This window comes from Thunnus maccoyii, chromosome 14 (assembly GCF_910596095.1).
Source record: "Thunnus maccoyii chromosome 14, fThuMac1.1, whole genome shotgun sequence".
Lineage (NCBI taxonomy): Eukaryota > Metazoa > Chordata > Actinopteri > Scombriformes > Scombridae > Thunnus > Thunnus maccoyii.
The window spans coordinates 10,339,526-10,363,549 of NC_056546.1; the positions used below are offsets into that span (position 1 = coordinate 10,339,526).

Here is a 24,024-nt window from a genome sequence, read left to right on the forward strand (position 1 = left end):
CTACTGTCAAAACGGAACCTAAATACAAACGCCTGGTTTACCTACCACGTTACTGCTATTTCTACATTTTTATCAGTCTTGGTCGAATCAGCATGTCCTCTCAGTGTTGTGCGATGGCAGACAGTGTGCCACACTAATCCAGACATGCCACCCACATGGACTGGCCCTGCCTACTTCACTGGCAGTGAGGGAGAGAGAGTTGGGGGGAAGGGAGGAGGAGAACATGGAGTGGGAAGCAGAGTAGGAGGCTGGATGTGAGAGTGTGTGTGTGTGTGGGGGGGGGAAAGGGCTTCAGGGATGGAGGAGGAGGGGAGGTGAAAGAAAAGAAAAGGGAAGGCTGAACTGGAAAGGAGGTTGGGGGATGTAGGAAAAGAGGAGGGTGGATGGGAAAGGAGAGAAACTAGATTAAGTAGGAAAAAAGAAAAAGCAGAGTGGGAATTCTTTAATGAGGGAGGCTCAGGAGATAGTCTTGCCACTAGAGTTGACAGCCACTCACTCACACAATCGGCCAGTTAACGAGCCAACAGCCATTCAGGTTATCTATCAGAGAGAGGAGGGGAAGAAACGACACGACTGTTGTGGATGACCATCAGAGAACACTTTCACGTCACTACCACTTTCTTAAACCACTGAATAGCTTTGAATCCTGGTAAATGCATAATTTCTCTCAGGCTTCCTCCAAACTAATACATTCTCAAAATGAGACTATATGAAAATGAATCATAGTAAAGAATCACAGTCTAGATCTGTCCCAGTTCACCAGTAGATCTATTAAATCAATCAATTTATCTTTATATCCTTGTGTGAGCTCAGATATTTATAACACCTGTGCATTGTAATGTTACTGCTGGAGTAAATTTATAATATTTAGTAGGCTATATTGGAAGTAGTGAGTGCAAGAGATACATCAAATACTAGAAGTTGAAAAAAGTGGACACAGTGCTTCCATGTCTGAGTGGTTTGTCTGCAGAACTGTCTACACACTGTGACTTTGAATCAGTCTGATGCTCCGATGTTACTTCATTTGTGTATCTAGTTTTATCTTTATCAAATTTTGGACAATATTGTATAAAATAGTGGATAATTAATTAGACTGTGCACATTGGAGTATGACAGCAACATCTGCTAAGGTGTGGTGTCGGTCCGATCAACAACAAGGGACATTCCATTGATTTTACTCATGCAGATCAGTTTACTCATCACAGCACAAGTTAGCCTGTGAAAGCAGATGTATAATGTCTTCTGTTGCTCTGGAGGAGCGTTGTCAAGTGAGAAAATAACCCTGTTGTTATCATAGTGATGTCACCAGGGGTTATCTCAGTTTGGGTCAGAAAAACAAAAAGCCTGCGTTTGAAATTGAGTATGTGTGAAGTTTGAAAGACATGAGCATTAACCTGTCAGGTAAGGTCAAATGAAAGACAATATCAAGTTGCCATAATCCACTTGATGTTGTCTTTCATTTGAATTGTAGGATCCAATATTTTTGGTGCTTGGCCCATACTGGGGACGAAAAGTCACAACATTTCAGGCTCTGCTGCTTTGATTTTGACCATTTGTTTTTAATCTGTCTCTCACAAATCCCCTAACTTTATTGAAGCACAATATTAAATCACTGGAGTACCCCTTTAAGTACAGTTGCTGCACCGGGTTATCACAATGGCTCTGTGGCCTAGGGCATATTTCTGAGTCTGCAGCTCATTTGTCACATTCCAACATCTACCTTTTCCATCTTTCCTGTCTTTCATCGCTGTTTGAAATTTAATAAAGCATACATTTCAATAAAAAAGAAGAAAAACCCAACATAAAGGGGATAAGAAAAGGAAAGCAGCATTGCGTTACAGTAGCTTGAGCAGATCAGCAGAGATAAGCAGACAGAGAGAGGCAGGTCTTTCATGCTGTGCCCTCCAGACAAAGAAGCCGTTTGGCTGGGCCAGAGGAGAACAGAGGTGTCTGTGAGAGTCCAGCGCTCTGCTCCGCTCGCCCCGCCATGACTCACAGTGGAGCCGGCCTCTGCCTCCACCGCTGGCTGCACACACACATACACACACACTTGAGTGCCCGACACAAGGACACACTGACTTAACGTGCAAACAGACAAGCAAACATGCAACCCCAAACATACATAAAACTGTACTGTCTATTAACATATAATAAAGCACAATACCCATACACAATATTGAAGTTCAACCCTTGTGTATCTCTTAAGCTTTAACTACTATTGCTAATGAGTATAATTGTACATGAAATACTCATAATGAATGAAAAATTACAGAAAATAATCTTGCAATCTTAAAAATCTTGCAGATCACACATCTACAGTCTTACAGATCAGAATCACATCTAACTGGCAAGGAAAATGCACTGTTTCTCAGATGTCACAATACTACGACACTCATGACAATTCATATTCCAACATAAATAACAAGACAGGCAGTATAAAGACACACTGTATCCTCTACATTGTTTCCTATAATAGCAACGAGACTAAGACTCACCTTGACGCTTACAAATCGAAAGCTTTGGCTCAGTCGCCTCGTGTCAGTGTCCTCGCTAAATCTCTGCCTCCCTCTCTCTCTGCCTAGAACCTCTACGACACACCCAGAGCACATCTCACATACCTTTTCTCACACATGCTGCACTGCTTGTCTGCAGACCAGTGCTGAGCATATCTCAAGCACACACATGGAGCCTACACACACACGACGGATTTCAGACACACAAATACACATGTGAGCGGCGCATGCTTCACACACGCCCTCAATCAGCACTGAAATGCCCTTCTCACACATGCTCCTGCAGCCTTCCCACACACAGACACGCACAGATGTTGCTATTTTTTGTAGATGTCTGTATTCTCTCTTTCCCTGCCCTCATCTGCATCGCTGTTACTATAACAACTATCTACCAAAAACTGCTCTCTCCTCCGTCGCCGCCTCCCTTTCCGCTGTCACTGCAGTCCAGGCAACTAGCCTCTCTCCCTCTCTTCTTCCTGCCTCTCTTTGTCCAATCACCTTTGCTGTTATTGCTGCCATCAGCAGTATAGTGTAGTCCTCCTGCCTTTCTCACCCTCTCATCCCTCTCCTGTACCTATGCATTTTCACACCTCACATATCCACAGCCAGCATCAATAGAAAGCCTTCCATCCAGATGTCCACTTGCCCTCTATTTATCCCTCTTTGTCCTGTCCCTCCCTCTTCTCCTGCTCTATCCACCCTTGTTTTATCCCCCATCTTTTCTCTGCCTTCCTCAAATGACTCCCACTCATTTTCCCACCATTTAACTCTTCTCCTGTCACAACCACAGTCCATCCATCTTTTGCTTTCTGACCAAAAATATCAAGGGACAGTCAAGAAAGACCAATTAGCACCGTTTAAGCATAGCTCAGTGTCTAGCTGAAAGACTGCTAAATGAATGACCGCAGTGTCTAGCAGTCCCCAAGTCAGTTAGTAACATAATCATCAATTAGGTGAGCCATTCTGTCAGCCAGTTGACATGCATGTAGTACTAACTCCAACTAATGAATTAGCTTCCCTGCCTTCCACCCTGCCTAAAAGACTTCCATTTTCATCAGCTCCTGTCTGCTAGTCCCTCCCCCACACATGTCAACAACATCATAAATTGGCCTCCATTTAATTAACCCATGAACAGCATGCAGTCTTCTATAACCTAGCTTAGCACTGAGATAACTCTATTTACTGGCAGCATAAATGCTAGCATAGCCTTGTCTGGTCTGGCACATTCCCACAAAAACCCCTGGCAGCAGGAGCCTACTCAGCAGTTGGCAGCTTGCAGGTAAAGGGGACAAAGAAATGCGGATGAAGCATGAAATTTACAGTCATAGCAATCTCAAACCTTACCCCAAGGATACATAGCAACAAGCCCACAAAGGTAAACAGAGAGGATTTAGATGTCCACACTGATAATGCAAAACAAAAAAATCAAACGACAAGCCACATCTAGCAGTATGTGCTACTCACTGGATAATATTTCTGTATGTGGTGAAAAACTGATATTCAATGTGGGGGGTGTACTATGCTACTAATGCTAAGCCTTTTCAATGGCTGTCAGAGCAGTAGAGAGGTAAATTAGGGTTTAAATGTTTCTGTCTGCTAGTTGCTAATCCCCCTGCTTGGTTACCACTGCCAACATATTCATTCTGCTTCTAACAAAGAATCAACCAGTCTACACATGGTATAGGAAGACACAGATGGATTACTGAGACAGTGCTGAGTAAAACAATGTGAGGTCTGACACAATTATGATGATGATTTTGGTTAATATCTTTTTGTAAGAGGAAGGAGGGGAGAAGAAATGATCAAGGAGGAAGTAGAGAACCACGAAAGAAATAAAATATATATATTAGGTCTCGTATACAAAACCACAAAGATAGAAATGTAAACAGAAAACAGCCTTCACCTTTCAGCCTTTTGAGATGAACCGGCACGTCGCTCTTGATGCTCTTGCTGTCCTCCTCTGTTGACTCGCTGCGAATCAGAGTGGGGTCGTTCTGAGCCAGCCAATCGGCCACCTTGCTTTCCGATGCCATCATAGCAGCTTGCAGCGTGCTCAAATCCCTCGCTCCTGCTCCTCCACTTCCTGCTCCACTTTTCTTAGAGCGAGATCTGTGATGGTCGGGTGTGAACTTTGACACATGGTCCTTAATGGTGACTTTCCCTGGAGAAGTGTTGTCAAACTCTATGGTGAAGGAGGCGTGACCTTGAGCTGTGGAGCAGACATTGAAGTTTTGTCACTGTGTTAGTTAAGTGTCAGTAAGTACTATTAAATATGGTGGTGTTAGGGGAAGCACTTGAATGAAATGAATGAGTAACTGAAATCTTGGTATTACTAAATAACAGAATTGTGCAGTACATGGATATTTATCCATATATGATCAAACTAGCTCTTCGCTTCTGTTGGAAAATGTAAACTACTGTTTGTGCTAGACAAACAGTGGCTTCTTCCTGTTTTGTGTCATAAATAAACATCTCGTTGTGCCTGCTGTAAAGGGTTCTAGCATATTTCTGATAAAGGAGAACTTGTGTGTGGTAAGTGATGCTTTGGTGTGACTGAAAATAGGAAAAATAATCTCTTACATCATGGAGTACAAAGTCCTTATTATTTACACAGCCACTACAAAGTCACATTCCTCTTAAACTCTTAAGGACAAAAAATATACACAGGTACTTTTAAAAGTTTTGATTAATTTCAAGTGGTGAACATTTTTACTTTGATTATTCTATTTAAGAGAAAACTGAATAAAAATGTATACGTCACCTGTAGTGGTGTGTGTGGAGGTGCCCTCTGTGTCCTTGGTGGGAATCTCATGGATGCCGTTATTGGCCATGTGACTCTCCTTTGTAGGGATCTCCAAGTAACTGGAATCGTGGCCTGTGGACGCATGAAGGCTGTCCTCTTTAGCTTTCTCCCCTCGACGTGCCTCTTTGCTGTCTGAGGTTGAAGAACACAAAAAACGATACGAAGGTTAATAATTTAAATTTTGATGTTATTGATTTTTCCAAAATGGATTCTCATCAGGTTATACATTATGTATAACCTGGACAGAACAGATCAGTTATGTATAATATATAACAGATCTGTATGACTATAATAACAAAATAGATATAATTTCTATAACAAAAAGTGAAATGGTAAATGAAGTGGTATCTTTAAACCTATGTGTAGCCATAAAAATGTTTTTCATGAGTTCAGTTCATCTTGAGAGATATACTGGACACAGTTACAGTCTGTCATAGCTTCTATCTAAATCTCGACAGTTTAATAACGTAACATCCAAATGCTGCAATGTCACAGTGAGAGATGAAAATTAGGATTCATTATCAAAAGTCAAAAGTGAAAGGTCAAGCTAGGCCCCATATGGACCAATTCAATCACGGTCTGCTCTTCAGCAAGTGTGTCTCACCATTTATCAGAATTACTGTCTCTAGCTGGTGGAAGATGCAGCACTATAAACTACAAACACATTATACATTCTGTTTAACTCTCTGTCTCTCATATAGACATACACACAAAAATATACAAGTCATGTGAGTCACTCAGAAACAACATAGGACCCAGAAGGGCTGTTGGAGCTCTTTAAAACCTGCTTTAGGGCACACGGTTTGGACGGTTTCACGGTTTCTCATCTGTTTGTGTTAACAAACAGAGCCTCTGTGGGATCTGAATATGATAAATGATGCCTTCAGAAATTAGAGGGGCCATCTGCTTCATGATGGGGAGCAAATGTAGGAACATATGGCAAACAGCAATAAGAAACAAGAAACAGAAACTGACATTGCATAATATAATCACTAGTAAAAATTAGTAAGTAAAATATCTCACAAATATGTTTTAAAAATATGATGCTCGAGAACTTATGAGACAAATCAGGACCTTCTCAGAATCTCTTAATTAAAAGGCTCATTTTCCACTTCACTGTTATAAACTAAACTGAAGTACTAAAAAATCTGTTTGGGACGTCTTTCAAATAAGATCAGCAGTTCCAGCATAAGCTGCTCTGCAAGTTCGGGAAGAATGACAACATGGATTTAAACAGAGTGCAAATATGAGGATCTTGTAAACAGACTTCTTGAATGATGGGTGAGATGTAACAACTTAACTGAAGAAGTAATACCACCCAAAGAAGACTGACAAAAGATCCAACTTTTATATAATAATGTTACTACAGTGTTCACATTTCTATCCATGCTCTCCATAAACTCAGAAAGCTTTATAAGTTCTAAAAATACATATAAAGAAGACAAAACTAAAGTATGTACCATATCTCCCTTTGTTTCTTCCTTAAAATCATGAAATGACTAAACTTCCTGTATCTCACATATGCAATAAGTGAACGAGTGTGAATAGCATCAGACCTTCCACTGATGTCACTTTAAGTCACATGGCTTGTCTAGGAAAGAAACAGTCATTTCTGCGAAACCAAGAGTTTCATTAACGAGTTTAATAACATTTATATAAAACCATACAGTTCAAACTAATGCTGACTGTGCTGCAGCTTTCAGGATTTATAATTTTAAATAGTCTTTATAGAATCAGCTTCAATGTTTTCTGTTAGAGTCTACTGCATACAAAGACAACAGACACAGCATTGCAATATATACCATATATATATTACAGAATATATGGGCATTTAATTAAGTGTGACTGACATTAAATAGCAGTGGCAAAACTTAAAACAACACATTTATAACTTGTTTGATTGATTGAATTTGATTTCAAATTCTAACATATTTGAGAGCTAAAGGAATTTAACTGACTTTCTTAAAAGAGCCACATGTAATAAAGCGAGTGCGAGGCAAGTGGATGTCAGACTAATCCAAAGTTGGTTCAAATTGAAAGCCCTTTACCAGCTCCATTAGCCAAAGCATTTGGAATTGAGAGCAATACTTACCAGAGAATTAGAGAGTGGTTAGCTAATGATCGCTGCAGTGTAGAGTGAGAGAGCGGTCTGTCTGATGTATATGTGAGTGTGTGGGTGTGTGTGTGTGTGTGTGTGTATTGGGAGGAATGGGGGAGCTGGTGCAATGGCGTAACCCAATCGGCCTGAGTGACAATACACAAGGAGGGGGGTAGGGGACTCTGACAACACAGCCTATTCAGTGGGAAGGAGAAAAGGACACACACACTAAACTAAACTGACAGACACATGCATGCAAGAAAACACACACACACACACACCCAAACAGAATCCCTTCCTGCCCTAAACCTCTCTTTCTTTCTTTCACTTCCTCCACTGGTGTATCTGATGTTGACAGTTTATTAGAGCAGATATAGAGGGTGTGCTAAGCTCACACTATTTTAAAAACGAGTACACTAATAAGATCTTCTTTTAATGCTGAGATCCATGTAAGCTGCATAAATACACTGTGCAACACCCCGAGGCATGATGCTTCACAAAATAAATCCAACATCTGTTCAGTACCCAGTATAAAAGTCAATGTTCCACTCACCCTCTTCCATGACAGAACTAGCCAATCCCATTCGCCTGATTTTTTTTGGAAAGCTTTTAAGGTTTCAAATCACTCTGCAACGCTTGCACAGATGTACTCCGAAATGACAGAAAAGTACTTTGCCAAAATCCACAGCAAAGTCTGCGTGGTATAACATAAATTGGAAGAGTTCCTAACTGATTTAAAAGAGCCCAAAAACAAAGTATTTCTTTTTTAGGCTGGTGAAGACGCTGCCAGTGTGTCCATCCAGATGTGGCGAGAGATTTGAGGACGCTTCAGTTTTGCTCCAATGTTTGTGTACGGTTAACCTCCCCCCACTTCTTTTGACTACACTGGTCCACACTAAACCAGCCTGGCACAGACTGATTTTATATCGCTGAGCTTTAGCCTCTAATCCTGTTACTCTGACTATCCACCACCAGTTAACGGGATCCCCCAGGCCAATGGTCACTATACACACACATATTGCGGGCAAACAGACACACATACATTCTCTGAAAAAAGGCTTTGTGTGCACTTGAATATACATTGTTACGCACACAAACACACAGTCTGGCCGGCCATTACCCCTCCATCACAAACAGAGCAAATAAACTGAGCTGAAGGGCAGTAAGATTAAGCTGCTTTTTCACTACTGGGATAAAATACTCTCCACTGCATAACTGAACTCAGCATTACATTTCATCTGTGTGCTATCATTTAACATACTGTTTGTAGCATACAGCAATATATAGCTACTGTACATTAACATTTTATTTTTTGCTGAAAATACCATATACAGAAAAAAATGCTGCAATTTGTCATTTTCCATTCGTTCAGACTTTAGCAAGAATTTAAATGTGCCATATTTAGTGATTAATCACACTCACACACTACACAGATGACTGTAACAGCATTACAGGCTTCAGTATAACACAAAATGCTGGGTGAAATCTGTGTGTAAGAGGCCACAGTCATGTCAAAACAAATACATAAAACTGTACCGCTTATCTATAAGGAGTATATGATCGTCTTTTTATGCAACTTTTAACAACAAACAACTATCTACTTAAGGTGCAATACACACTGTTGGTGCCTGTGAAACATTGTCACAACCTCCGAGCCTCTCCAAACCAGAATTACTCAGAAATCTATTTATAAAATGCTTCAAATATAGAAGCATTATGAGGAAATCAACCAGCTTTCTTACATTCTTACAGCACTGATATCATACTGTCATTGGACATGCACAGCATTTACACATTTGTTATTTTCTGCACTGTATGTTTGAATTTTGATACTGGCAACAAGAGATGTGTGTGTGATGGTCGTGGGAAGTTCAAAATCGAGACACCTCCTACCTGAGCTGTCATGTTTTTTGTGGGATGACTTGGTTTCCTGTTTGAAGGAGTTCTCATCATCTGCATCCCCGTCCCCCCACCAAGACGGCTGGCCATACAGGGGGGTCCCTCGAGGCAGTGCTGTAACATCCCCTGAGACAGATTGAACACAGACACATTTTTTAAAAATCCTTGCAGAAAGTGGACATTTTATTGTAGCTTAAACTGCGGTCTGTGATGTTTAACGTGCTTATTATGTACTTCACATACTCGGATACTGTCAACATAAACTGTTCATTGTGTCACCGATGCCACAAAGTGAACCCAGCTGCTCTCTGTGTATGTGTGTTTGTGCATTAATTCCCCTCTGGTCTGATCTTGCACCACTGACCTATTTACAGAACTTTAACCAGCAGGACGGACACACACATGCACACTCTCTTTATCACGCTCTCTTTCAGAGATACACATGGTTTAGATAAAAGGGGGACTTTCCTGTTAGCGCCTCTGTCCCCATCAGAGTAAAGCTGATCTGTGATGAACATCCTGTGGTAACGTCTTTTTTGTCCCTTTTTTATTGGACCACACAGTACAAGTGACAAGAAACACAGAAATAGAGAGAAGGCGATGACGTGCCACACAGGTCTCACATCTTTGACCACTGTACCAGGAAATACTGCATCCTGTGTTTACTTCACTCTGCACTATTCTCTTCCTTTGCCTTCCTTTCTTTTAAGTATGCCTTATCCTGAGCTATATAAGTTTAATCACAGTATAGCCGGTTAATTATAGGTGTTCTCTGCCAAATTGCATGCAGTAAGTAGAGGCCTTTCTTATAAAAAACGCTTAATGTATGTTACCTATGAGGTATAATATCTGGGTGAGGCCTGGTATTACAGTAGTAATACTGCAGGATTACAACCATAAAGAGGGTGTCATTATAAAACGAGTGGCAGATGGGGTGACAAGCAACACCGTATGTGTATACTTGCTTGTTTGGGTTCAAATGTACATGCGTGCCTATCAATGTTACTACATTTTAAGAAAAGTAGTGCTGGCATATGGATTTGCATTATGCAGGCACTCTGACCCCGTTACTGCTTAATCTGTGCAATAAACACAAGCCCCACGTGGCCTTGTTTCAACATCTGGAGCTTAAAAAGGACCCCTGCTAGCACCCCAGCCAGGTCAGCGATGTTAATTAATAGGGACGCCCTCACACTTAAACCATACTCATGATACAACAGAGTGACTACATGTTGGTGTGGTTGGTAAATCCCTTTCCCTGGTGACCATGTCCACCCCCTACTGGCCTGTGATAAAACCCCACCACACTCAATTTCACAATATTCTGAAATGTGATTTCTGAGAGGAGAACGGTGTAGCAATTTTGTGTGTTGCAATGTCTGGTGTATTTTTCTTCTTTCAGCAGAACTGTTCAAATGTGGACAATGGGACATCTCCACCCACATGTACGTTACACAGCACCGGGGTTGTAGAATCACAGTCACAGTACAACCAAAATCTGGAAATTTGTGCTGATATTGTGGCATTTTGAGTAAGTATTTAGTATATGAGATATTTTTCCATAGATTAAGAAAAAGGAATAGAGCCAATATCAAGTCTTAGTGGAGTTTTTGTGCTGTAATAGAATCCCTACTCTGTTATCTTAGCTTATTTTTGGATTACACAATCCTCATTATATATTTTAAAGAGAAAAGGTCGACAGATTTGTTTAATACAATGCAATCAGTCTGAATTTTGAGGGTTACTAACAATGCACAATGAATACTGAAAAACGCTCTTATAAAATATGAAACAGTGTCATGTTTCTTGTACCGCCACATTTCTCCTTTGTTCTGTCTCTCACCTCCTATCCTCTCCTCTGCTTTGTGAGTGTCCACAGGTTTAGCCGGTGGCTCTTTGGAGGAAGTGACCCCGTCTGTTGTTCTACTCTCCCCTGGCCTCAGGTTGCTTCCACTGGGGGACTTTAGTGTCTTTGTTGGGGTCTTAGTGGGAGACTTGCTTGTGGTTGTGGTGGTAGTGGTTTCACCGTTGGACGGCTTCTTGCTCAACTGGAGGCCACTAGTGAACTTTTCATGCTTGAGGGAGATGAAGTGAAATGACAAAATAGATAGAAAAGAAATTTAAGTAATACAATTGCCTGCATGATCAACATTAATACTTGATAGTTTGTGTTGTAGTTGTGTTGTATTTGTACATGTGTTTTTACCTTGAGAGCTTCCTCAGGCACAGTGAGCTCTCCTCTCACCACCGTGAACAGGTTGGTATGTGAGACAGACAGGTTAAGGAAACTCCAGCACAACTATGACACATAAATACATACTGTATACATGAAGATGCACGCAACATCTCCCTGCATAACATGCGTTTGGAGTGATGAACCCACCAGTGAACGGGTGAGGGCAGAGGTTAAAAGATCAGAAAAGGTGAAAGGATATCATAACCAAACCTCAGCTTATCCTCTAACTTCAGAGTGATGTACATCTGCTCCTGAATGCGGACATCATTTACAAAAGTCTGCATAGAGAGGACAGAGGCAAGACAAAAACCAAGATGGTCAATTAAATCACCTGTAACAATAAACAATAACGTAAACACAAATTCTGCAACAGGCTATGTCTGTTTAACTGCAGTTTGTTATGTGTGAATGTGAACTTTGTTTATACTTCTAAGACGCTTCCCTGTAAGAAAATTTTGAAAGTAAAGGAAGATAACTTATCTTTAAATCAGTCTGCAGAGCCAGGACTTAAGGCCTAAGCATGATAATGCATGTCTTTCCCTCTGTTTCTCTCTTTTACTATTTTCTTTTCCATCTCCCTCTTTCTCCCACTCTTATCCTCCCCCCCCTCTACTATGCAGCTCTGAGATAGATCAGGTTTCACTGAACTGCTAATGAAATTCAATCACACTTGCACTGCTGTTGTAATAAAACATTCCTGTCTCCTCTCTAGTGAGATGAAATCACAGCGTAACAGCACAGCAATGAAATGGCTCCAGTCAGATAGTTAACAGTGACACTGCCCAACTGCAGCTCTTTACTCACTGCTGTGTCAAACCTCTACATATCCACTGACTCAGCAGGAGAAAACTTCCTCTGAATCCAGCCAAAGAAGCCGATGGTTAATGACACAGCAGGAAGTGGCTCTGACTCTAGCTTCCTGTGTAAGAGCTGGAGAGGATGTGAGGGACATTCTGCATATGTGTCTAATCTGGTGGGCTGTGACTGAGCTATAATCACTACACATGACTAACGCCATGTGGCAATTGTAAACGGCTTTTACTGAGCTATAATGCCAAAGACAAGAAAGACAAAAGTGATCTAAAAACGTAGGAATACAGAGTTAATACGTGTTTCTCATGGTTATTAAACAAACTTACTTTTAAAATTGCAGATAAATGTTTGGCTTTATAATCAATTATGTTATGTACCATGAGTTAGTTTGTGATGTGACATGTTCAACACGCTCCAAATTCTTCTTATCTAGACCTACACCTTATTTTTCAGAGAGCCCATTAAAACCTCATGTTATTGGTTGGATTTATCATCTGAAATTCAATTATTGGAATGATAATAATCTAATTTTCCAATCACCAGAGGATAATAGATCAACCTCCGATTTATCATGCACTACTTTCTTTGCATCCTCTACAATGGCTTCCTTCCTGTTTTCCACCTCTGTTAACAAAACATACTGATGTAAACAAACATTATACAGCATCCAAAATATCAATTAGTTAGATTTTGTTGTTGTCAAGTCTTAATCACACTATTAACAGACCTGTCAATCAGGATCTGGGTTTTTGTTTTAGTGGTGGGTCACCTTTTGATTTATATTTGTATCACAGATTGTCCCCTAAAGTAATGATTTGCATAATTTGGTTTAGATTCGAATTGAATTCATCCCTGATACAAATCTTCAATGACAGAGATTGATTGGGAGAAGAAAAATGAAGTTCCTATTGACTGCCAAAAAATAAGTTAACCTCTAACCCTTCAGAACCTCATTTCCATTACTGTGATTTTCCTTTTCTTTCCTTCCTGTCCTTCGCTCTGAACCCTTCATTCATCCTTCAATTGCGAAAACTCATTCTGTTATCTGTACTCATTCTTCATCCATCATGTGACCCTCTTCTCTATTTTCTCCCATCCTCTCTTCATTCTCTCTTGTGCTTTTATCTTTGCTCTGACCTCTCGCTATTTAGCGTATTTCTGTCTGTGTACTCACCCCATTCAGACTGCCCAGGTCCTTGACCTTGTGCTCATCAGTCCCAGCCTCGTAGTTGATGACTGCATGCTGCTTATCCACACTGCGAGACTTCAAACAGAAATATACACATACATGGAACATTAACCCAGTAGTTACAGTTGTGCACATAATGTGATTACTGAGATCTGGTCATTAAGATCAGATGTCGTTAGTCCAGTGAAAGAGGAAAATATCAGTTTTCCTGTTTATCTGTGCCGCTCCAGTTCAAAATGTATTCATATTACTTATATGGGCACCTGTGCTCTATCCAGACTACAGAGGATGTAAGCCTGATTGCAAACTGCAGCATAAACCATTAGAGGGCTGTGTGTGTCCGGAGAAAACTGTGTGATGTTAAACCTTTGGGGAGGTATGAGTATCCAATGTCAAGAATGCAACTCTGATAGTAAGTCTCAATGTCACTATGCATATCTTATATGATATCAACTTGAAGTATATCAGCACAGGTATTTCAATGTCTCTCACACTGCATACAACATACTGAAAACTTCACATTGATTCACAGCTGTTCATATGCTCACACACACATTCTCAAAATACACACAAGCACACAAAGGAGAACAGTGGAGCAGTGAAGGACTGGAGGTGAAAATATTGATTTTCTGTGGTGTCCAGATATGTGCCCATCAGCTGTTTTAGGATACACTGTTTCCAGAGAAAACACTATAACCTTTTCTTTGCAGAGAAAAATACTGTTGATATTAGGGTTGATGGAAATATATTGTGGCAAATATTCCTTTCACGTATCAATGTCAAACAAATCTAGAAGTGTGAATTGCCTCACTGATGAGCAATCTAACTGCAGTCTTCAAATGTCTGTTATAATGCCCTTCAGATAAGACATCAGCATAATACAAGAAACAAACTGACACCCAGTCCTGGAATTGTTTGCTTTCATATTAGCATTGGCAAATCCTATTTTTATTTTAGTTTTGGTGATTGAAAAGTCTGCTGTGTCTGATTTTGCAGCTGTTTTCCTGATGTTCAGTTTCAGAGAATGGTGAGAAATTCCTCAGTGATTAGTTCATTATTTGGAGTGATCGTATATGAAATTACGGCCTTCATTTTTCAAAGTGCTGACCAAACACAGTGGTAACATCTGATATACATGTAAATACCATATATCATTATTTGATGTAATACACAACTGACACTTTGCTTATTTGGGTACATGTATAAATTCAGATCCGGCTTACAAACTAACAAATTTATGAATCATGCTGTGCAACTGAACCACTTTTAAATGCCTCTCAGAGTCATGAAACCACAAAAAGGGAAAGTGAAAATAAAATGAGATTATTGTGCTGATTATGGAGGCTGAATCTCATCTTCAATTCTTATATGACTCCTGGCTCTAACCCCACCACTCCTCTTGTTTAAACAGAAAGACAACTGGACCACACAATCATGCTGAAATAAAAATCTAAAGATAAGGGCTGAAGTACTGCTGGAGCAACTCCAGTGCGCTAACCGTCATAAAGATTACCTTAGTGAGATTAGGCTAGATCAAACAGGATAGAAACAAACTAAGCCCCTTGTTGTACCTCACACCACAGGATAGCGCAGACTCATGCTGTTAGACACAGACAGACTGCTGACCAACTGAAAAAGTGTAGAGGCAACTTAGAATACAGGTGTGGAGTAGCTCAACTAAAAAAAAAGAGTATCAGCAAAGTAAACACATCTGAAGTGGAAACTAACTTTTTCCAAAATGTGTTTGTAGGAATTAATACATATGAATCGTGGGCATGAAGGCAGAGTGAAAGAGAAATAACAAATGATAAAGAGGAGAGATAAAGACACGAGGCAAACTTGACTCATCAAGGAAATGAGAAAAATATAAACACACACACACAATGAGTTCAGCTATGAGAACGACAGAACGGAAACAGAAAGAGCTCTCAGTCTCACAGAGCCACACTGACTTTTTTACCCAGTTTATTTCTACCCAGAGGCAAACATATATTATATGATTCAGGCTGACATCATCTAGACTGTGTTCCTGCATTTACTACACTCCTTCTCTTTAAATAAAGTAAAAAATCTATTGATATCTGTGATTGATAGACAAAAAACAAGCTGCTGGCTTGTTCTGCAAGATGACACCAAAACATTTACATAACACTCACACAAGTCACTCAAGTGTCAGTGTGATGATTCTCTGTCATGAAATCGTTTGAAGTTTGATATTCTGTCAGTGACTCTGTGTGTGTGTGTGTGTGTGTGTGTGTGTTTTATTTGGTGCATGACACAAGTAGTCCTTAACATTTAGCCATGTGATGAGGCTTTGGCTTGTTACAGCAGTCACATGGAGGACAACTGTAAGCAGCTACACAAAGTGCTATACAAACACACACACACACATACACAAAGTCAAAAAATGTCTTCAGTTTGGGTGATTCCCCCTTATCTTTGTATCCAAAGACATCACAAGGATAGGAATACAAGAACACACACATGCAAATGCACGCACACACACACACACACACACACACACACACACACACACACACACACACACACACATACAGCAGCAGTGGACCCTCAGGTCATCAGAAACATATTAGGGATAAACAGATCTTTTACAACTCCACATGCTTCAGTAAATTACCCTTATTATTTCTCTCTTGAAGTCTCAACATAAAAGAACAAGACTGTGAGAGGATTTAGGCCAGCTGGAAAACTGAAAGGGTGACATGGTCAACTTTAAATAGGGTGTTGCTTTCTATAACTGTGAAATGTCTTCACAAATAAAATGTTTTTTTTTCTATATTGTGTGTATGCAAACTCATGTATTTGTAACACTAGCAAGGTGCAAAGAAGTTTTTTTTTTAATATGTTTAGGAATCTGAAGTCAGATTTGTGCATAATATAGTGTGAGCATTAATAGACTTAACATAAGTTCAAGTCCAATCGTAGTATCTTAATAGATTTTTTTCTGTTGCTATTAAAAATTAAACAAACAACTGAGACTCTAAATTGGACGGAGACTCTAATTGTTTATTTGTATGTATTTGGCCCAAGAATTACTGTATATAACCCTGCATGAGGTTCCTAAAATTTTAGGTCTAGTTTTAGACCCATTAATTTACATCAGTGGGGTAATATGATGTTTTTCCTCTCTGTTTAGTGGCAGACTCCTTTATGATACTGATATTAGTATCAGTGGATCCAACTATTATATATAATATCTGGGAAGTCTGTAAAATGATAAAGCTTGGTAACCCCACACACTATTTTGAAACTGATAGACTATCTTTCACAGCTGAACAGCAACAATCACCATGCAGATGTTAGTAATCGGTGAGAAAAGCCATGGTAACGCTTTTGATGTACAGTAAATAAAGCCAACTTCTCAAGTGAAAATGAAAGTTTTGAAAGAAAAGGGTAATGATACTGTACACTTTTTAAAAAAGTGGAACCAAAGGTGAAACTTTCTATCAGTCAAAAATTATTTTTATTAATAAAATATAATCTTTTATTCTACTGTTTTATGCTTTCTTCTTCAATCCATAAATCACATAAAGGGATTAGATATCCACATATCTCTAAAGTTTGGAATTCGATACAGTGAGGAAAAATACCACAATGTGACTAAACAGTATTTAGAGGAGCATGTTTTATTTTAGCTAATAATAATTCTATTATGAAAAAAAGCATTAAAGCACTTTTTAATATGTTTTAAAAGTCTGTACAGAAAGCAGAAACCTAGAAAAAAATGTAATTGATTGTGATAAACACACACAGTAGTTTCATAAGATAATAAGGCCAATCTGAAAGTGAGGGTAACTTCCACCAACACAGTAAAAATATACAATATACAGAATATCAGAGAGGAACTGGTACCAGAAAAAAACCTCTTGCAACATGTCATAACAGTGAGTGCTGCAGCCATGGATGCAACCTCTATCCACTACTACTGACGCAGTCAGATAAGATCTAGCTCAAGAAGTATCTGCCCCACTTTCTATTAATAGTGCGGTGACCAGAGGTACACACGAGCATACACACTCTCTGGTCTCTCCAGTCTCTCTGGATGCACAGCTGCACAGACACCACCTCAGTACAAACACAGACAAAAACACACCAAGATGCAGATATATGAACATGTTCTGCTACTGCAAGAGCAACAGCAAGGCTCCTTATAGTGATTTTAAACTTAATAAAAAGTTATCTTACGAAAAAACTGTTGTGAGGTCAGCATTGAGTTAGTTACAGAAACTCCTAAATAAGTGTCAGGCTCTGTGTGTTGTGTGGTCAGATTGCCATTTTTACTTTGATCAGTCAAGACAGCAAGTTCACAAATGAGATAAAGTGAAAATGCAACAACCATATCTTTTCCATCCTTCTATCAGTGGAAAAACTGGTGTGTAGAGCGTCCTCACCTGTAGCATGAGCTCACAATCATCCCTGCCGACAAAGATCATTTCCCGGGGGAGTCGGTGGCGAGTCCCCCCGCTGCTCACCAGGAACCAGGAGGTCACACTCATGTCTGCACCCTGCTGCTGCTTCTGGTACACACCTACAGGGACAAAAACAAACAGGTAGTAGTTACACTAAGCTATAATTCATTAAACAAATTTGTGGATCAGACAGCTTGAAATATTTACATGGAATGACAGTTCAAATGTTATAACTGTATGTAACTGTAATCTCATACTATGAAATATGTATCCATGAGTTGTTCTAAACATTGGACAATGAAAAAATGTTTTAGTGAGTTCTTTTACACACCTCTGGTCCAGGTAGCTCACTGCTGATAGACGCTGACAGCACAACACAGCTAGGCCATCCTACGAGGAGAAAAGGAAGATGTCGTTTTTCATTCATTCTAACAGAGGCAAGCAAACACATAACATTTTTTTCTTTGCATCATGATATAATTACCCGAGATGTAGGAAACAAGATATGAAGCAGTGAAGGAGGACAACTGAGTCATAGATAAAGTGTAAACATTTACACTGTATCAGATCATTATTATTTTACTCAGTTACAGGGAATAAAACCACTCCCTCTTTCTTCATTTTGTTTTGCTGGTAGGGGGAGTGAGATCGAGTGGGCGGTCTTGCAATGCGATGCCTCACTGTCTACGCCTGGAAATGAACACTGAAGCCAGCCAGTGCGATACATCCTCTCTTTCTCTCTGCCTGCCCTGATCATTGCCAGATGTTAGAGGAGGAAGTGATGTAGGAATGTTGGCTGGCCTCCTCAGCAGGACATTTATTTTCCCTCCTGCCTCCCTCCTCCCCTCGTTCTCCTTCAGATGAGCTGGAAAGGAGGTCAAACCCAGCCACTCGGACTTTCTGACTGAAAGAAAAACATTAAGCAGAACTAACTACAAGTTATCTGTATGTGCTGATTCTGACTGATTCACTGTTAGACGTTTGGCTTGATAGCTTGTTGAGGGACTGGTGGGATTGGTGCTGTCTGACTGCACAGTTAGTTGTAATATTTAGCAGCTCAGAGCACATTTTCATAATTTAATTTCTCACAGTGTCACAAGATGACAGCAAAACACAGAGTGGAACCTCTCAGAGTGGAGTGGAGAATCTGTTGTCTCTTCTATGAAATCCAATTTATAAGACTGCTGGAATTGGTTACACCTTAATGTTTAAGTGTATACCAAGGTTTGCACAGCTTTAATACTTTTCATAATTATTTATTTCAAAATTAGACATGGCTTTCAAAGGGAATTTTTTCAAGCAGCACTAAAATAACAGGAGCTCTCGGTCGTGTGTAGAAAGTGCCAAGAAAAGCCCATCAGTGAGGGAATTAAAGATTATTGAGCTAAGCTCTTGCTCACTTGACCTTATAAGTACTAAGTATACCAACTCAGTAATCCCTTGGGTAAAATTTTAATCAACTGCACACCTCTGACAGCTTCTTGCACGACGCTGGTGGAAACATGACTGTACCAAAGCAACAACTGTGCCTGATGTAAAACAGATCAGCCTTTCATCCCAGTGACATCTCAGAATATCTAACGATTTTATATGATGTGTGAAACATTAACTGAGGACATTTTAGACAGTTTTAAAACACTGTAATATAAGTAATCTACTGCACCATGCTATCATGGTGTTGTTAGTGAAGAAGTAAGTGGACTATGAGAGAATGGAGGAACTGTGACAAACATCAATGGCAAGATTGACTAGATTAAAAACTTAAGTTCATTCTCATAGGAAATTATTCATAGAACAACAAAAATAAACCTTAATTATACTAACTCACCAAAATAACTCATCCTAACATTGGACCACAGATAAGAGAACAATGCAAGGTTTCCAATCAAACCATCACTGGTCAGATTCCCACCCAGGATGTCATACATGCTTATATGATGAGCTTTCCTGGCTTGGTCGACGGTAATAAGAACAGTTTTTACCAACCACTGCAGTCACATTACATGTTGGAAATCTGGATGCTACACTGGAACGACACGTTGCATACATTATCAGAGAAACTCTACAAAGAACAACAGCATTGCCGTTACACTATAATTACGTGTGGTCTCCCCTCCCCATTGTAACCAAAGCACCAGAGAGCTTGCTGTCTCAATAACCACTGCACACTCACTGTAGAATACAAGGTTAATGAGAACGTGGTTGAGGAGCCTGGATACGGTGCATACCAGCCTGTGTGGTGCCATAAAAAAAACCCTCTCACTATCACACATGAAAGACATGGCACAACTGGAGGAATGCAGCGGTAGGTCTGCTGAAGGAGGCACAGCTGAGGAGGAAATACTGTCTGTCTTACACGTGCTCATTACAGTCCTGATGTTAAAGAGTCCATTCAACCAGATTCCAAAAATATATTTTCTTACTTAAAAATGCCCTCCAGACATGTTTTAAGATGTTTAAATATAAAATACTCTGCTTTGAATGATAATTTGTGTCTAATATGGTTTTTCCTTAACATTACATCCTCTCCTTCTCCCTCTGAATCTATGAATATATAAATGTAACTTCAAAAGTTTAACTTGTCACAAGATATCTCCTACTTCATTGTTTATTCTCAGTGTGCACTGGAGGCTTTATGTTTCCACATCACACTCATGTAAGTTGAATACTGGACCATGATTGGCCACAAACTAGTTGTGATGTCACAAATCATGCTTGTAGGTACACGTCTTAAATTCATACTTTCAGGGAGCAGAAAAACTTTGCACATACATCATTCTGCACAGTGAAGCTCAAACATCCAAGTGGGGGAACAATACACAAAACACATTTTTGAGTGGTTGGGACTTTAACTTTAGTGTCTAGCCATGCAGATAGTTTGAGCCAGATCTTGAAATATCCATCTGTTGGATTTCTGCCTCCATCCCAATACAATGGAGGTGAATAAAACTCTGTTTGTGGTGCTTACAGTATTAAAAAAGTATGTTTAGAAAATTCATTAGCAAATTTGACCAAAAAATATCAGTGTCCATTTAACTAAGTTATCAATTGATCAACAGAAAATGAAACTATTTTGACAATGGACTAATAGCTTCAGCACATATTCTCTGGTTCCAGCTTCTCAAACATGAGGATTTGCTTATTTTCTTTATTGCATATGCAAATTATCAAATTAAATATCTTTGTTTTTTGGACTGTTGGTCAGAAACAACAGGCAATTTACGACATCAAGAGTATTTTTCAGTTTGTTGTCTGACATTTTAAAGAAAAACAATTAAATGAGAAAATAATCTTCAGATTATCGATAATGAAAATAATTGTTAGCTGCAGTAAAAACTGCTCAAGGAAATCTGTGATTTTCTTTTTGTTTTGTCAATTTGGGTGAACCATGAGTCATTCCAACCATTTTGCTCACTCACTGTGTTCATCAAACATTCTCTGCCACTTCTTACAACTTACAATAACAGACCTACAGGGAGAACCACTAAATGTTGTAATCTGAATGCAAAGCAGGAGGAAATACAAAAATGTTTGCTTCTAAATATTGGCAATATCAAATGTCAATGTTTAGATACTGTTAACAGTCATGCTTCTGTCTCATCTCCATTCCCCTCTTTCAGCAACATTCTTGCTGCGGATAATAAGGAGAAATAGTGACCTCATGGTTTTGGCAGGAATTCCCCAACCCCCAGACCTACACTTATACTATCTCACACACACACACACACACACACACACACACACACACACACACACACAAACAGGACTGAGGAGTGAAAGGGCAGAATTATTCCAAGATGACTGTGAATTCTTTGTATGGAGGAGATGGCAGCGGAAAGAGACATTAAGCATGCACAGCACTTCCTGTGGTGGACAAAGCTCACTCATCATTGAATCCACAGCAAGTGTGTAGCTTATGTTGATTCGCTGACTGTCTGACATGAATGAAAAACCATGTGCCATCTACAGTGAGGCCGCTAACTCACAACTAAAAGGAAGGGGAATCACATTGTCACGAGGAAAATTATGTAAAACATTAACAAAGGGGCAGATCTGATGCACATAGGTATGAGTGTGGCTATTATTTTTCATTATATAATAAGATGTTTAGAATTTAAAAATAATCAGGGTGATTATAAAGCAGTGGTGGATAATCAGATTTATCGTCTGTGACTAATCGCTCCTACAGCTATGTTTCTGTTCTGCAGCAAAATGTTATATAAATGGTCTTGTGTCTTTTCAACAGTTCAAATCTCCTCCCTCCACTTTGAACCAACCAATCACAGACACTGGTTGAAGGGGCACAGGAAGTGATGTCCGGCAAGCAGGAGTTTATTTACTGTCATCACCTAATATGCTTCCTCGCTGCAACACATGGCCGCTGCTCTCCACGTAGCATCTGGCGGGAATGTGTATCCCTGGATGATGCAACAGCTGGGTAACCATCAGCACTACTCATCTGCTTTTTCTCTCTAACCTCCCAGACCGTCACCATCGCCACCGCGACCCTTGACTCACACCACATCACGAATTCTGACAGCTGCTGTGTGTAGCCTCCACGCACAGATTCACACAAACAGACACATGCTAAGCGAACCAAAGTGAGACAGGCAGCGGAGAGGAGAGAGAGAGAGAACTAGGGAGACGGAGACAGACAGGCACAGAGAGACAACTCATACTCTCGTCACACTCATTTCCACATGGTCTTATGATGAGGGCCAAACTTATCCCTTGTAAGGGTGTGGTTGTCTGCCTACATTGTAAAAATGAAGCTTCATCTCACAATAAAACTAACCAGGAGTTACAGTGGATGTTAAGTTCTGCAAAACTCATTAAGTACCATGTTTGGCTAAGGGACTCCCTACATGCAACACATATGGGAAGTAGTAATGACAAAAGAACGACATTGTTATATATCATATTTTGCTCCTCACAGACTGATATAGCTCAATAGGCAATAAAGCTTTTAGGCTTTCCTGTTCAGAACATCTACTCCTATTTGGTCTTTCCCTGGAGAAATCCTCCAACAGACAGGAGGTGATACATGTTTTGTTTACAGCAGAAGCAAAGGCTGATTGTTTGGATATAAATAGTGCAGAGCAGTTACAGTAACTTGAGCACAGCAGTGATAGACCCCTTGGCTGAATTGACAAAGAAAGAGCAGTAACTGTTATGATTTAAACTCTATGAACAAGAAAATCTGAGGAGAATATAACATGATACTGGGTACTCTTCCTGATTGCTGTGATTTCTTGGAAGTGCAGTGCAAAAGCATAACAGCAAAGATGGCTTTAGAGCCTCAACAAGGGAAAAGGAGAGCAAAGAGGTTATGAGTGGCTAGACAGCACCTTCAAGGTATAAGTAAAGCCAATAAAAGGAAAGTACATTGAAGGACAAGAAAAAGCGGCAACCTATTCCCTTGAAAATGCATGGTCAGTTAGGACTTTCAGATCAAAGTCAATAAGTAATAGACAAAGGAGACTGAATCGGCCCTGCAAGCTTAGAGATGCTCTGGGAGCAGGAGAGCCTCCAGACCCTGAGGGGTATAAGAACAAACCAGACAAGACAAGACAGCCAAGCAACCTCTGCACAGACGGACAAACAGACAAACAGACAGACAGACAGACAGACAGACAGACAAAGGCTTTTCCTGTCCCCCATGGCTGGGTCTACTCAAGATTTACACACATTAAAGTGTACAATAGAGAAGATACTGTCTATACTGTCGATACAGTCTATTGTTTTGCCCTGAACTTCTCACAGTGGACAAAAGGAGACACTGGACTTTTCCTATAATACAATAATGATACACCAGACATTTGTAACAAATTGAACAGCTATATTTTGTTGCTCTTTGGGCACTAATCAGGTTTTAAAATAATATTTTTATTCGGTTTAAAAATCTTACTTCATCATCTGTAAGCATTGTGGTTTCATGGAATTCACAGGTTATGTTTCACTAACCTAACAAACCACGACTGTTATGACATTGTACTAGGCATGTACAATGCTAGAAAGTGATGGTGTATGCATGTGTGTGATG

The 24,024-nt window shown here is 39.8% G+C and overlaps 1 protein-coding gene across 5 annotated transcripts in view; it reads right to left on the reverse strand.

The window, feature by feature from the left end:
* cep170aa (centrosomal protein 170Aa) overlaps positions 1-24,024 on the reverse strand; it is a 42,891-nt gene that overhangs the window by 12,102 nt on the left and 6,765 nt on the right. For 4 of the 5 annotated variants that reach the window (XM_042433383.1, XM_042433381.1, XM_042433382.1 and 1 more), the window contains exons 2-10: positions 18,313-18,371; positions 17,964-18,100; positions 13,537-13,626; positions 11,749-11,827; positions 11,520-11,578; positions 11,157-11,388; positions 9,308-9,439; positions 5,275-5,448; positions 4,417-4,722 (exon numbers count right to left, since the gene is read on the reverse strand). In XM_042433383.1, coding sequence (XP_042289317.1) covers positions 4,417-4,722; positions 5,275-5,448; positions 9,308-9,439; positions 11,157-11,388; positions 11,520-11,578; positions 11,749-11,827; positions 13,537-13,626; positions 17,964-18,068 — 1,177 coding nt within the window. In that variant the 5' untranslated portion in view covers positions 18,069-18,100; positions 18,313-18,371. Of the gene's footprint in view, positions 1-4,416; positions 4,723-5,274; positions 5,449-9,307; positions 9,440-11,156; positions 11,389-11,519; positions 11,579-11,748; positions 11,828-13,536; positions 13,627-17,963; positions 18,101-18,312; positions 18,372-18,465; positions 18,893-24,024 lie in introns of those variants that run through there. The other variant, XM_042433379.1, reaches the window with a different exon arrangement.